General features: G+C 45.3%; 1 protein-coding gene across 1 annotated transcript in view; it reads left to right on the forward strand.

The window, feature by feature from the left end:
• Nucleotides 1–15,656, forward strand: part of AACS (acetoacetyl-CoA synthetase) — a 59,106-nt gene that overhangs the window by 19,443 nt on the left and 24,007 nt on the right. The window contains exons 5-8 of the mRNA XM_044990455.1: nucleotides 4,992–5,089; nucleotides 11,745–11,859; nucleotides 12,775–12,856; nucleotides 15,101–15,248. Coding sequence (XP_044846390.1) covers nucleotides 4,992–5,089; nucleotides 11,745–11,859; nucleotides 12,775–12,856; nucleotides 15,101–15,248 — 443 coding nt within the window. The remainder of the gene's footprint in view (nucleotides 1–4,991; nucleotides 5,090–11,744; nucleotides 11,860–12,774; nucleotides 12,857–15,100; nucleotides 15,249–15,656) is intronic.

Below are 15,656 nucleotides of genomic sequence, written 5' to 3' on the forward strand. Positions count from 1 at the left end.
GGAGCAAGGAAGGGAAGCAGATGGGATTCAGTCAGTGACTGTTCGAGTTTGGCCAGGAGGAGAAGGAAGCAGACTGGGTTTGGGTCAGTGGGGGAGTTGGGTTTGTCCGGGGAGCGCAAGAGAAGCAGACTGGGTGGAGTCAGTCGGGTATCAGGTTTGGTGGGGAGGGGAAGCAGACTGGGTTTGGTCAGTGGGGGGTTCGAGTTCAGCTGGGGAGTGCAAGGGGAGCAGACCGGGTTTGGGTGTGGAGCGGGGACGGCAGGCGGGGTAGGATTCAAAGAGCCGCAAGGTGAAATGAGCACTATCCTCTCCAGTCCCTGGCATGCAATGGGAGCGTGTGGCCTGCTTTGCCTTCACGAGTCCGTCCTGTGCCCAGGCTGGGGAGTTGAATGCTGGGCTCTCCCTCCAGCAGGGAGTCGGTGGGGCAGGACTGTGAAGGCAGAGAGTGCATGGCCCTCATACCAAAGCAGGGTCAGGAGGGTAGAAAGCTGGGGTGCAGGGAGGTGGGTTAAAGCGGCTTAGCTGCCCCTCCACACAAGAGACCCTGCAGAGCTGCCAGCCGTAACCTCCCTCCCTTCTCTCCCCAGGGAGCAGAGCCTCTGCCCTGGAAACCCTGCAGCCTGCTCTTGGAGGAGCATGCCATGTGCAAGCTGGCCCCACTTGCACCACACTGACAGCACAGCTCAGCCCCAGTGGGAGGGAGGGTCTTACACTTCCCACTGCTCCACTCTCCTCATGGCTGCTGCTGTGCAATCTACAAGACAGAGGAGCTAGTACTGTAATAATGTACCTACCAACACAGCAGTCTGTACAATTATCGATTCACAATCAAAGGACTTCCCTGGCTTTCTAAATGGCAGGAGTCGGAGAGCACTTTATAGGGAGGTGATAAGAACCACACTCCCAATGGTCTGCAATCTAATCAAAGGACTTCCCTAATTGCTGGCTGCCTAAATAGCAGGAGAGCAATTCATTGGGAGCATGGTTCTTATCTACGTCCACCCTACACTCTGTGATCTGTAACCTGCGTCTTGATTGCTATCCGGTCCTATTTTTGGGCACTGCTTCGGTGCTCCCCAAATCTTGGCGCCCTAGGCGGCCACCTAGTTTGCCTAGTGCTTGCACTGGCCCTGCTCGGCTGCAGAGGGAACATGACATACGACTCAGGGCCCTCCTCATGTGGGCTGCCCTGTTGCATGTAGCCAAAGGGTGGAGTTGCTATAGGGAAGGTTTGGGCCAGGGAAGCAGAGGTCCAAGAGGATTTCTACATTTTAAAAAGTAGTCCATGCTCTGAAATGTGAGACTGCCTTTGAAAACAGGAATATTGAGCTTTGCCTCTCAAATTCTGATCCCAAGGGAATGAGCATGAGGTTCCTAAATGAGCCTTTATGCCTGTGGGCATGTGACTTATAATATGAGAGATCAAAGTCAAACATGGTAGAAACAATGCAAACTTTATGTAGGTCAGTGTGAAGAAATACCATGGTGATGTATGCTGAGAGACTTGTATACCGAGTCCTGTATTTCTTCCAGAACTCCCTATGACAGGGCATGTCAGACCTATCTAATCTCTGATCAGACGCTGGATGTGATGTTCCATGACTAATGGTAAAAAGCCTAATGGTCCATAAATTAGTGGTGAGTGGTAAGCCCTATTTAATGTGGCACATGCCAATGATATGAAGGGTGGCACAGAAATATCTCGGTCCACCTTAGAAACCCTCCCCCTGCCCCCGCAAGCAAATTTAGTGCTTGAAAGATGGGAACAGGCAGCTTCTTAAAGTGCATCCCAGTAGACTGGCAAACAAACCCAGTGTGTGCACAGAAACCAATAACTGCTGAGTTCAGGTGGGTTTTTTTAAAGGCGGTTCTAGGGCCTTGTTTTTAGAAATACCCATCAGGGCAGGGATTGTCGTTCTCTGCGTTTTGGAAAGTTCCTAACACGTGGTGGGATACAATGGTACAATTTACTGTGTTGTAAACCAGGCCCCTGGTCCTTTAAATGGGCTCAATTTTAAACTTTGGGGTTCCTAATAAAATACCTATTCTGTATGGGGGCATTGTTGCTTGCTTACTTGGATGTCATTTAGATCCTTAAAAGAGATAAGTGCCCAAATCCATGTTTGGGCCCCTAATTTAGATGTCATTTGAAATTTGTGTTTTTAATCTATGGGTTCAATCCTGACCGTTCAAAACTCCATCTCAACCTCCCAGTTGACTTTGATGGGGGCAGGATCAGCCTGTTGAAAATCTGCATCTCCTGACTCTCTTTCTCTTGTCAGAATATCTGACAAAAGGGATCCCTTTGTGTATTTAAATCTCAAAATCGTGCTGCAGGCTGCTGATAAAGCTGTATTTCAGGTTTGGAAAGCTAATGCATTTTGAATGCAAAGTGAAAACGTACTGGTTCCATTCCTGCTTGAAAAGTGCATGTATATGTACACAGGGTACATCACTTTAGGAGCTACTGCATATACCCTGCAGTATTGCTGACCCCAAATGTTCAAAAATCACATCAGACTCACACAAACTCATGAGATTGGCTTTAAAATTATGAGATTATATAAAAATTAATAGATTTCTGGGGGTTTTTGAGCCTTTAGGGTGCACTGGGGTCATATTTTGACGCTTTCTCCACAGACACGAGGGCTAGAAACTTACCTTTTCTTTAAGAATGAAGGCTGAAATCATGACACATCCATTTGATGCTGGCAACATGCCATATCCAAGAGGGAAGAGCTGCCTTGTCTAGGCATTGTGATGCGTGGTGCTTTTAAGGACGCAGCCCTGGGAAATGGGAGCGAAGATCCTGCAAAAAGCCCCTCTGCCCCACACCCTACTCTTGCAATCACTGCAGCTGGCTCACCCCATCTGGGGTGACTTTTATCCCCCTCTGCCATGTCTGGCAGTGCCTGTACCCCATTCTTAACCTCGGCTCTAAAGCCCAGGCCCTGGTTTTTGCCCCTGGGCCCCTCTCCTACCCCTGCCTCCAGCTGTTGGACCCTCCTCTACCTTCAGTTTGGCCCCTGCTCGGATTCTGCCCATCCCTCCCCTAGGACGTGCTCGTTTTGCTCCCCAGGAACAGCTAGGAGCCCCTTGTCAGCGCAAAGGGGTGCAGAGTGAGGGCAGGGGTGATGTTGGCAGATCTCACTGAGCGTCCTCCGTTCACACCAGCAGGGTCAGTGACAGGTAACACAAAGCAGCAGATTGTATGGGGCAGCGGATGGAAATTTGACACTGGCTCCCACATTCCTCTGTCCCCTCCCACTCCCCCGTCCCTGGGCACGCTGGCTTCACGCTCCCTGTAAACAATGGGAGCTGGTGGCCAACTTTCCTGGGCACAAGGCAGGGAATCACAGTCAGCTCAGCTGGGAACAGCCTGGGACAAAACCATCTCCCTGCAGCCAGGTTGTAACCAGAAGGCACGGTTCCTGGGGGGGGAGAGATGGGAAGGTCCCTCTTACCTTCCCTCCACGTGGCGCGCTCCCTGGGAGCAGGTGGCTGGGTCCCAGGAAGGGGGGCCCTGGGCAGGCTGGGGTCTCTCCACTGGGAGAGTCTCCAGGCAAGTGTTGGAATGTTACTCCTCAATATTAACGTCTACTGGGGCAACCAGGGCTCTGGGGACCCCAGCAGCAGGCTTGGGGATCTTGCAAGGAGCGTGGACTCCCCAAAGCGACCCTGAGTTACTTATAGATTCTAGGATTGGAAGGGACCTCGAGAGGTCATCGAGTCCAGTCCCCTGCCCTCATGGAGGACCAAATATTGTCTAGACCATCCCGGATAGGCATTTATCTAACCTACTCTTACATCAGCGAGTGCAATTAATTTCCTTCTTCCGCTGGTGACCCCAGTGATCACTGAGTTGCATCCCAGCACCTCCTGGGTCCTAGCGATCAAGTGATTGCAGTGCAGCCACCCTGCCTCTCGGGGATTCCAGATTCCCTGGGCACGGGGCTGACTGGCTTCCTCGCAGGGGCCAGGGCTGCCGCCGTCAGCCCTGGGTGATTGGGGCTTCTGCTGTCGGTCCTGAGGCTGCCTGACTGCTGGAGTCCTGGCTGCCGGGGCTGATGAGCAGCAGGAGCTCGCCCAGGATTATTTAAAAAATAAAATAAAAATTGAGATTTGACTTTTGAGAGCTCTTTTGCGAGATCATACGTTGGGCTTAATTTTACTTACAGATTGTGTCAATCACAAGGAATTGGTGAGCGTTGGCACGTCTGCCCCTGACTCTCATGATTAAGATTAGGGGCATGGAACCAGAAATAAGTCAGCTGATCTTGACCGGAGATGTCTTGTCACTTCTGCTCATGTATGCAATGTCATGTTGCCTCTGGCTGGATAGCTTTTTTGCACAAAGCTGGTTAGGTTATCAAAGATGGGTGCGGAGAGGCGATCTGCACAGGGATTATTTCTCCCTCCTTCCACCTGCCCTGGCATGCTTGTGGGGAGAGGGCTGCTGTTGACTGAATTTGCCTTACAGTTGGTTACTGGGCATTTCATAATCCCACCTTCTAAACAAACTTTGTTTTCCAGGACTTCTCAGTGTCTGGGAGCTTTTCGGTAATGGGTAGCCCTATATCTTCAGTTCACATTTGCCCTGGCCATTAGATTACTCTCCTCTTTTCCCATCCCCCTGCAAATCTTCAGGTTCCTCCCCCGTCGGCCCCCTGAGATTTTGGTGAATAAACAAGATCTGGATCTCTGTGACTGCAATGGAAATTGGGAGGCCCTCAAATTTGGAGTAACTCGTTCAGTGCAGTTACAACTGATTTTTCTCCAATGTCTGTGATCAGACTCTGGCCCCTTAGGAGGGGGAAATGGCAGCTGGCAGTAGAAACTTGCAGGTGCAGTTATGTTTCTGATGAGACATTTTATTTTGCTTCTCTTATTTGCACATCTGTATAACCTGACTACAGTAAAGTTTAGGTTTACTTTAAGATCTGCACATTCCAGGTCTCTTCCTTCTTTAACTATTGAAATCCTGTTCGTAGGTTATTTGCCCAATGGTATTCACGCAGTGGAAGCAATGCTGGCTGCTGCGAGTATTGGTGCTATTTGGAGTTCAACTTCGCCTGATTTTGGAATTAACGTAAGTAATCTCAGTATTGCCCATTCCACGGAAGTTACAATTATGAGCCTGCCTAGTGCAGATGGTGGTTAGATCTGGGATAGATCAGGGATAGATCAGGGATCTGTTTAGAGTTGACTGAAGATGTGCATGTTCCATTTGTTTACTGCTTCTGCCATCTTGTGGCAAAACCCCAGAAAACTAGATTTTCTTCCCAACTTGAGAAAAGAAACTGATTAGGCTGAAAGAACAGGAGTACTTGTGGCACCTTAGAGACTAACACATTTATTTGAGCATAAGCATCGGATGCATGCAGTGGAAAATACCATAGGAAGATGTATTTTATATATATATTTATATATATATATACACAGAAAACATGAAAGAATGGGTGTTACCATACACACACTAACGAGAGTGATCAGTTAAGGTGAGCTATTACCAGCAGAGGAGAGAGAAACTTTTTGTAGTGGTAATCAAAATGGTCCATTTGCAGCAGTTGACAAGAAGTTGTAAGGAACAGTGTGTGTGTGTGGCGGGGGGGGGGAATAAACTTGGGGAAATAGTTTTACTTTGTGTAATGACCCATCCACTCCCAGTCTTTATTCAAGCCTAATTTAATGGTGTCCATTTTGCAAATTAATTCCAGTTCAGCAGCCTCTCGTTGGAGTCTGTTTTTTGAAGTTTTGTTGTTGTTGTAATATTGCGACTTTTAGGTCTGTAATCGAGTGACCAGGGATTTTGGGCTGAGACTTTTCAAACTGCCATGGAATCTGGAAGCCCAATTTCCATTAATTTAAACAAAAACTAGGTGTTCAAGTCCATGAGAAGGTTTTAAAAGTTTCAGCTTTAAATTGCTCATTTCCAAATCAAGCCTGGGTTGGTAGTGTGCAATAGTTGTTGCTGTCTGACTACTCGTTTGCCGTGTTATGTGAATTGGTGCTTGATTCACTCCATAGAGGACAGATCACAAAAAGCACCATCAGTTAATACCAAATGGCATCCTTGTTGACAGGGGCCAAAGGTTGAATAGGCTATGGAAATTGACAGTCTTCCTGGTGTCAAGGTGGCCTCTCAAGAATTTGGCTCCAGCACATCAACATTGTAATCATAGACCTGGAAGGGACCTTGAGAGGTCATCTAGTCCAGTCTCCTGCACTCATAGCAGGATTAAGTATCTAGACCATCCCTGACAGGTTGTTGTCCAACCTGCTCTTAAAAATCCCCAATGGTGGAGATTCCGCAACCTCCCTAGGTAATTTATTCCAGTGCTTGACCACTCTGAGAGGAAGTTTTTCCTAATGTCCAACCTAAACCACCCTTGCTGCAGTTTAAGCCCATTGCTTCTTGTCCTATCCTCAGAGGTTAAGAACAATTTTTCTCCCTCCTCCTTGTAACAACCTTCTCTGTACTTGAAAACTGTTATGTCCCCTCTCAGTCTTCTCTTCTCCAGACTAAACAAACCCAGTTTTTTCAATCTACCCTCATAGGTCATGTTTTCAAGACCTTTAGTCATTTTGTTGCTCTTCTCTGGACTTTCTCCAATTCGTTCACATCTTTCCTGAAATGTGGCACCCAGAACTGGACACAATACTCCAGTTGAGGCTTAATCAGCGTGGAGTAAAGCAGAAGAATTACTTCTTGTGTCTTGCTTACAGTACTCCTGCTAATACATCCCAGAATGTTTGCTTTTTTTGCAACAGAGTTACACTGTTGACTCATATTTTAGCTTGTGATCCACTATGATCCCCAGATCCCTTTCCACAGTGCTCCTTCCGAGGCAGTCATTTCCCATTTTGTATGTGTGCAACTGATTGTTCCGTCCTAAGTGGAGTACTTTGCATTTGTCCTTATTGAATTTCATCCTGTTTACTTTAGACCATTTCTCTAGTTTGTCCAGATAATTTTAATTTTAATCCTGTCCTCCAAAGCACTTGCAACCCCTCCCTGCTTGGTATTGTCCACAGACTTTATAAGTGTATACGCTCTATGCCATTATCTAAATCATTGATGAAGATATTGAACAGAACTGGACCCGGAATGAGACTCTACAGATCGCTAAAAATATCGAACTGTTGTAGTGCCCAGTAGGGACTAGAGGGCATCATCATTCCATTTTCTTGTTGAAAAAACAATCCTTTGTGCAATACAATGATTAAAAAAACTCTACACACCTTGTAATGACCAATCTGTTCTACAGATATTTTCTGCTTGGTCTGAAAATGACAGAGTATTTTCTTTGCAGTATGATTTGATCTTTCATCTGGGGGAAGATTGTTTATTTTACTTGTTCTACAATGTACAAATGTGTTTCTCTCCATGCTGATGGGCTATTTTCAGTGCCCAGTTTTATTACGTTTTTGTGATATTTTTTTTAACCAGGCTTAGCCTTGGGATATCTGTACCATCAGTATCACTTATGCTCCTTCTGTTAGTCAAAGGCAGGGTTGGCTCAAATTTAAATCCAAGTCGGTGGCCTTGTGATAGTCAGGGAAGTAGCAATATCAGTTTCCACCCAAAGGGTAGATCTTTCTCCTTCCATGCGTTCATGTAACTCCATTAACACAATTAAAGTTTTGCACACCTGCATTTTTGAGGTGGAACTGTGTGGTTCTAAGTAACTTGTAGCTTTCAACAATATTTCATAATGAAAGGTATATGTTTGTTCTGTGAAATTTGGCGGTCATCTTGCATTGCTCAAACAATCAATATTTTATAGGCCCTGCATCTCCTAAATCTTAGGCAAGCCTGGAGGAAACATGTTGCCAGAGGCAAATAAAACAGAGAACTAAGGGGTTCCCTCCTGTGAGGAGCCCTTCCTCCTCCTTTCAACACCCTCTGTGGGCCTTCTGTTTGCTTCAGAGGTATAGCCACAGGTGAAGGGGGCAGTTTGGCCCATGCATGTGGACATAAAAGCATAAGTTCAGATCTCACACTGAGAACTGTGTGGACAGACCCTTGCAGGAAGCCCCTTGAAGTCAGTGTGGTCCCATGCAGGAACAGGAGGCCACCTGCACAGTTCTGAGTAGAAGATCTGAGCCTAGGAGAATACAAGCTAATCCTAATGCATCTGGGCTTCCTTGAGATTTTGATCCCTGCTGAGCTATCTGGTTGGATTCAAATTCCAGTATCACTAGTGAAGCAAGTTCCATCTACTTGTATTCTCCTTGCAGAGGAGGGCTTAGTGTGATCTGATCTCATCCTGTCATGAATCTAGTCCATCTGGTTAGCATGGCCCAGATAAGATTCCCCCCAACTTGTAATTGTCTCAGTCTTGGATTTCCACTTCCCTCAATTCTCTCCTCTCCCCCGCCCAACTCCTCCCACACAGGACATTCCTGGTTTTCTTTCAGTCTTCGTTTTTAAACCTTTTTTTTTTTTTTAAGCCGCTTATTTAGACACTGTATTCAGCATGGGAGACAGTGGTCTTTAGTGTGTGTGCCTACGCCAGGTTGCAGCCCCTGTTCCGGCTCCTCTTGGATCTCCTATTGCGTTTTTGGTTGCACTTTTCCCCTCACCTGTTTATCTATGCACTCCCCATCCGTAGCCCCACGAAGTCGCGGGATCTCCTTGTCAACCTCTTAGCCCTGGCCAAACTGGCCATCTACAAAACCAGGGAGAGGGGGTTGGCCGACGGGATTTCCTGCGACTGTGGGGCCTATTTCCGCTCCTCCGTCCGTTCACGCATCCGGGCAGAGTTCCTCTGGGCGGCGTCCACTGGCTCCCTTGACGCCTTCGAGGAGCAGTGGGCGTTGTCCGGGGTTCTCTGCTCGGTGTCCCAATCTGGTTCCCTTCGTTTAGCCCTATGACCTCACTCCCGCTCCTGTTTTTTTCATTGGTTGTCCCACGTATTTAGTTAGTGTCCCAGACCTGTGGATCCTCCCCTTAGGCTGGGGGGAGGTCCTTTAGCAGTGGACGGGCTTCGCCCGCCCACTTCCTGGATACTAATAGGACTAGAGCACTTGAGCAATCCCTGGAAAACACTGCAAACAAATCCATAAGATGGTAAACTGATTTGAGACTGTCACAGACTTGGCTGTAAGCTCTTTGGAGAGCGACTTTAATGTAATGTAATTAAATCAGCGTGTCTGAGTCTTCTCAACAGCGAATGCTTTAGATAAGTTTCTTGAAAACCTATGTCATGTCACTGGAGTGAGACTGGGGATTTTTCAATTAATTCAGTGGCTAGGACAAGAAGCAAAGGGCTTGAATTGCAGCAAGGGAGATTTAGGTTGGACATTAGGAAAAACTTCCTGTCAGGGTAGTTAAGCACTGGAACAAATTGCCCAGGGAGGTTGGAGGTTTCTAAGAGCAGGTTAGACAAACACTTGTCAGGGATGATCTTTCTCTTGAGGGCAGGGGACTGGACTAGATGACCTCTTGAGGTCCCTTCCAGTCCTGCAGTTCTGTGACTGAAGCTTGAATGTTTTTGAGTTTCACCTTTTCTCTCCCCTTCTTCCTTCCACTTCCATGAGAAACAAACCTTGATGCTTTTCAGTGTACTAGAAAATGCCTTTCTTTATCTGATAGCCCAGAGAGTTGATAAGTGACTGTTACTAGGACAACTTGTGGAGTCAGATGAGAGTAGAATTTAAAGGAGACCAGGAAGTGCTTATTGCCCAAAGTGCGAGAGGAATGTCTGCAAAACCCAGGAGCAATATCTGAACTAAAGGGGAAACTCTCTGTTGTGGAGAACTGGCATGAGGACCTCTGCACCACCATAAGCCCTATGGAGGGATCTCAAACTCAAATGACCAGAAGGGCCACGTGAGGGCTAGTACATTGGCCCGAGGGCTGCATCGCTGATGCCCCCTCCCTACTGCTCCTGGCCCTGCCCCCACTCCACCCCTTCTGTGAGGCCCAACCCCTTCCCCAAAGTCCCTACCCCAACTCTGCCTCTTCCCCCCTTCCCCAAATCCCCGCCCCTGCCCCACCTCTTCTCCACCTCCTCCTGTGAATGCGCAGCTCCCTGCTCCTCCTGGAAAGTGCTAAGCGCCGACAAACAGCTGTTTGGCGGTGGGAAGTGCTTGGAGGTAAGCAGAGGAGCGGGGATGTGGCGCGCTTGGGGGGGAAGGAGGGACGGTGGGTGAGGGGAGCTTAGTGGGTCGCAGAAAATAACTCCATGGGCCGCATGTTTGAGACTCCTGCTCTATGGTGAGGTTGCGTGGACATTGGAGAGGTTATGCAGGACCGGGTCTCTGCTCTCCTTCAGGAGGTTGCATACCAACCCTGACTAGGCCAGCATGGAGAAAATACAGAGTGGGAAGAACTACAAGATGCTTGGTTATGATCTTGCTCACATCAGTCGTACACGAGAGTAACTCCATGGACTCACTCCCATTCACACTGGCCTGAGAACAGAATCAGTCCAAGTTTATCCTCAACTGTGCAGATCCAGTGGTTCAAAATCATCCTTCTGGCGTTGGAATTAATGAACCTGCATAGGGACAGTTGCTGGTCGTTTGCCACAAAGGATGAAATAGTAGGCATGCACAGGCTGTAGTCATGCAGCTGTGCCTGCAGGTTAAGTGGGTGAAGTCTCTTTTTTTCCCAAGCCCACACAGAGCTTAATTACTCTGGCTTTATGCAGGAGGAGGAGGGGACTTCCAGTTTACTGTAGTGGTCTAATTAGATTTCTACTTCAGTTGGTCTGGTCCCAAAGGCTGGTTTTGTGTAGGAGACTTGTAAGCTGCTCATTATTTATTTAGTACAATTTCTTAGTTGCTGTTACCACATTTACTGTGTGTATAAAAGAAATAATAGTCTTCCTGGGTGAGTGATTTAAGGAAATTGCTCTAAGTGCAGTATATGAGAAGCTCACAGAAATTCCTAGAAAACTAGTTGTTGTATCTCATTTGGGCTAATATGCAGAGGGCTAGGCTCAGGGCAGAAAGGAATGGAGGTGTTCATTTGCTGAAAAATGAAGTTTCAGGGTGACTGAAACTATTTGCAAACTTGGGTCCAATCTGGTAAATTTTTCCTTTTTAAAATTTGTGCCCTAGGAAGAAGAAACTCAAAGAACTGCATTAACTTTTTTTCTTTTTTTCTTTTTGCAATGCCTAATCATGTCAATCAAGTTAGTGTTTCCTTTACTAACCTTCATTAGCAGAAGCGATGATTTCAAATTGATGTGGCGTGTGTGTGTGTGTGTAATTTTTTTAAAGGCAGAAATGTTTTTTGGTTTCTTAGAAAAATACATTATTTTGCTGCAGTGGCTTCAGGCCAGATTTACGAAGATATTTAGGTGCCTTATGATGCAGATAAGTACCTGGTGCTAGGTAGGCACCTATCTACCTTACAATCAATGGTCATTAGGTGCCTAACCCACTTAGGCATATTTGCACTTAGTTCCATCATTAGGCACCTAAAGATCTTTGTAAATTTGGCCTTGCAACTAATAGTGTTACTATGGTATTCTGGGTAATTGGTCTAGGACACAGTAGTACTTTTTGGGATAGGCATTGGGATTATAAAACAGATTGGCGCTCACACCCACTGTTCCTTAAAATGCTGGGGGTGGATGGAGAAAACAGAAGTCATTGGTATCTTAACATTATCTCTGTACGCTGCCTTCTTGACATTTTGTGACATGGCTTGGTCTTAGCAACCGGTGGCTTTTTCCCCTTCGAAGTGTTGTTCATGATTGTATTTCTTGTCCTTTCCCTTTACTCCACAGGGCGTACTGGACAGGTTTTCCCAAATTCAGCCCAAACTGATCTTCTCTGTTGAAGCTGTTGTATACAATGGCAAAGAACACAACCACATGGAAAAGCTGCATAATGTAGTAAAAGGTATTTCACTTCATACCCTATTACTGCACGTAGAGCTTGTGGGGAAACTTCAGAGCTGTTTATAAGTGATGAGGGAAATCAAATCTTTAGCAAAACTATTTAGCCTTTTTGGGTTTTTAATTAAAACAGCAACTATAAAAATCCTTATTTTCCTCTTGATGAGAATAATTCACATGGTGGGATTCCTGCAGGATTAGTGGGAAAGAGCATATTGCTGAGCTGACTTCTCCCTCCTACCACTTCTTCCTGGCTCACTTACCTGGGATTGGGCCTTTCTCTACTCAAAGAAGCAGAAAGAGCATGGAACATTTATATACTTCTGAGGAAAAATGCCATATGTGCTTCTGCTGAACAGATGGAGGCAGTGTTTGCTAGTGAATAGAGCACTGGATCAGACCTGATTCTATTCCCATCTCGGCTACTAGCCTGCTGGTTGACCTTGGGAAAGTCACTTTACCTCTCTGTGCCTCGGGTTTCCTATCTGTAAAATAGGGATAATGATACTGGCCTTTTGTTTAAAGCATGTTGAGGTCTCCTGATGAACAATGATCTATAGGAGCTGGGTATTGCTATTCATGTTCATATGGTCAAACTCCGTTCTCATGTATGCTCATGAAACCTGTGACTCACCGGGGTTGTGTGGATTTTTCTAATAAGAAAAACTTGGCCCAAGGGACTGGTTCTAATCCTCCCATTGTTGATGTTACACTGTATTTACATCCAAGTTTCAATCTCTTGCTGCTGGTGCTGTTTGACGTTGTCAGTGACAAACAGAAAGATGGGAGTTGGAAAAAGCTTGAATTGTTTCCATTACTCAGTACATACATGACACAAACTAACCGAACAGAGAAGAGGCCTTTTTTGTTTATGTAACTGGAAATAAGTGAATGTTTTTTCTACTCATTTTTTCTCTAGGACTCCCAGATTTAAGAAAAGTGGTGGTAATTCCATATGTTTCATCGAGAGAAGTGATAGATATTTCTAAAATACCAAACAGGTAATGGGATGAAATCAACTTTTGGGCATGTGCTGTGTCTATCAGAACTAGAGATGGGATGGACCCGGAACCCTGCATGGATTTTTCTCACCAGCACATCCCTGAATGTTGGGAAAATTTAGTATTTGGCTGTTTGTAACTAAACAAACTTCATATTATGGGCCCAACTTCATCTCCTCTGGGAAGAATCTAAGTATCAGGCTCCTGTTACGTACAAGTATCCATAGTAGAATCATTGCTCTCACTTACACCTTTGTAAATCCGGAGATTTTAGCCCATTGACTTTATTGGAATGATTCTTGAGTTTTTGGGCTTTAGGATCATGCTTGGAAGTTGACTTAAACTAATCAGGGTTTTTTTAAATTTTCTAGTTCATTTCACTTTGTGTTGCATGCTCTAGTCTAGTGATGGTGTGCTTAGGTTTCTGGCGTTGCTTAAGGATGCTGCAGTACTCTAAAAGAAAAGCTCTTGGTTTACAAAAAACAAACCTTATTTTGTAAACTGTCCATTCAGCAGAATTTTTTTCACGCACGTGTGATAGAATAATGGGAGGGAAATGGGGTGGGGATGCAAAAACTACTTTTGTCAGAATAGTAAAAACGTTGTGTACTTCACTAAACTTTTTGCTTTTATTAGAGAAACCCCATTACTGACAAGCATGAAGCTAAATGAGCAATTGATCTGCTTTCTTTCATTACAACACTTTTCTCTCCCCCCCCCCCCCCCCGCAGTTGTTAGCATTGACCCAGCAAGAAATCGCTCTACAAAGAGAGATGGAATTAGTTTGCTTACAAAATGTATCTTTCAGCTTGTCAGTAATAGATTTATCACTGCTGTTTCTCTCTCATTCCTTTCTCCAACATACATTTGTAATATTTTACTCAGTTATATTTCACATTTTGTCTGAGCAATAATTGATATAAAATAGGAGCATCCAGTAAAATTACATTATCCACTTCCTTTAGCTTTATACAAAGCAACAAGCTACCCTCGGTAGACCTTCTGAATTTTGCTTTCCATTGCTGTTACTTCTTGATTGCTGGATACTGCAGATAAACTTGAACATGAAAAGTGTGGCGAGACTTTTATAAAAGCCACGAAATGACAACTATTGAGTTTGATTTATTGATCATCTTAAAGAAAATGTTTGCTCTGTGAAATATCGTATTAGCACATTTATATAAATGAGATCTGGTATAACGAGGAGAGGAAAGGATGCTCCAAAATCGAGCAATGAACAATTTAAATGACACTTAAGAGGTAGTTTGGCTGGTTTATTTACTGTTCAGAGTTAGGTTACTCAGATCCTTTTGATACAGCTAATGTTCCAAACTGTGCAATAAGGGTCAGATTCTGTGTCACTCCAGAACAATTTCATTGTAATTGATACTACAAGCCAAAAGTACATTCCCAGCTGAATCAAGGGCCGGCATAGCCCTTCTGACTGTCATACCAGCCATTCTGTCTGCACTGCATCCTGGACCAACATTGGAACTAATATTATTTTAATATTTCCTTTCAGGGCCTGATCCTTTATTCCAAGCCATACCTCAAAGATTTTCTCAGGCCTGTGTCTCTATATTAAGGCCTGTCTACATGGTCAGTTACAGTGTGGCCAGGCAAGGAATTATTCTAAAATGCCCCAGCTTGCTGCACAGTAACATTCCATCTGGACTCAGCTACAGCACAGGGAGATCCCAGTGCATGGCTTAGTGTAATACTTGAAAGTATAGTAGGATAATTTGCACTCTGGGACTTCCAGTCTGCCTGTAGCAGAGACTGCACAGGATGTTAACTGTGCCACAAGTTGGTGCATTGTAGCTTCACACCTTGGCTTGCTGTGTGGTGAGTCACAATGTAGACAAGCCCTCTGGTTGTGTGACGGGGGCTATACAAGTACCTACCTGCTACGCCTGCCTCTGTATGGGGCTTTTAAGGGTGGCAACTGTTGTTATGTGCGATTTTGTAGGCCTGTTCTTAAAATATAGCCCTTAATATCTTAGTCTTAAACATTTTGTTGACATTTCATTTTAAAGAAACCCCCCAAACAACTAAGCACTTTAAACAAAAGTCTGAGAAGCCAAAAGAATAAAAGTAGTGTTACATATACAGACTGCATTATTGTAAGAGTGCTGTTGGGTCTGAAAATGATCTTATAGGTGTCTGTAGTTGATTAGCAATTGATCTTGTTTTTAAAGTTGAAGTAGTTTTAAGTAGTTGCTTTTCCCTCTCTTCTTTGTGCAGTGTTTTTCTAGAAGATTTCCTTGCTACTGGTAAAGGAGACCAGGCCCCGCAGCTGGAGTTTGAACAGCTGCCCTTCAGTCATCCTCTCTTTATCATGTATTCATCTGGCACAACCGGAGCACCAAAATGCATGGTTCATTCAGCAGGGGTAGGTCTTCCCTCCTGGGGCTGCAGTGTCGCACTATCTATTTATAATCATCGACGCTCCATCCTTTTTTTTTTTTTAAGTATATGTGGTGATCGTTTCAACGGGGGACTGGTTGGCTCAGTGGATTTTGATAACTGACTGTGTGAAACCTTTCACCGGTAGGTCCATAGTTGAAAGATATGGGTCAATAAGGACCAAAAGTCCTTACTATCTGGAGCGTGTTTTGGTTGTTCATGACATTTCCCAGTGGACAAGTAGCCGTCACACAACCACAGGTGGCACAACTGATGCGCTTGTTGATAGAGACAAACGACTGAATGAGTCTTGAAAACTGTGGCTAGGTCTGAGTCTCATTTGCAGAGATGACATGGGGAAGTTTGCAATCCCAGTGCCGGGCTTTTGTGACTA

The sequence above is a fragment of the Mauremys mutica genome, chromosome 16, assembly GCF_020497125.1.
Source record: "Mauremys mutica isolate MM-2020 ecotype Southern chromosome 16, ASM2049712v1, whole genome shotgun sequence".
Classification (NCBI taxonomy): Eukaryota; Metazoa; Chordata; order Testudines; family Geoemydidae; genus Mauremys; species Mauremys mutica.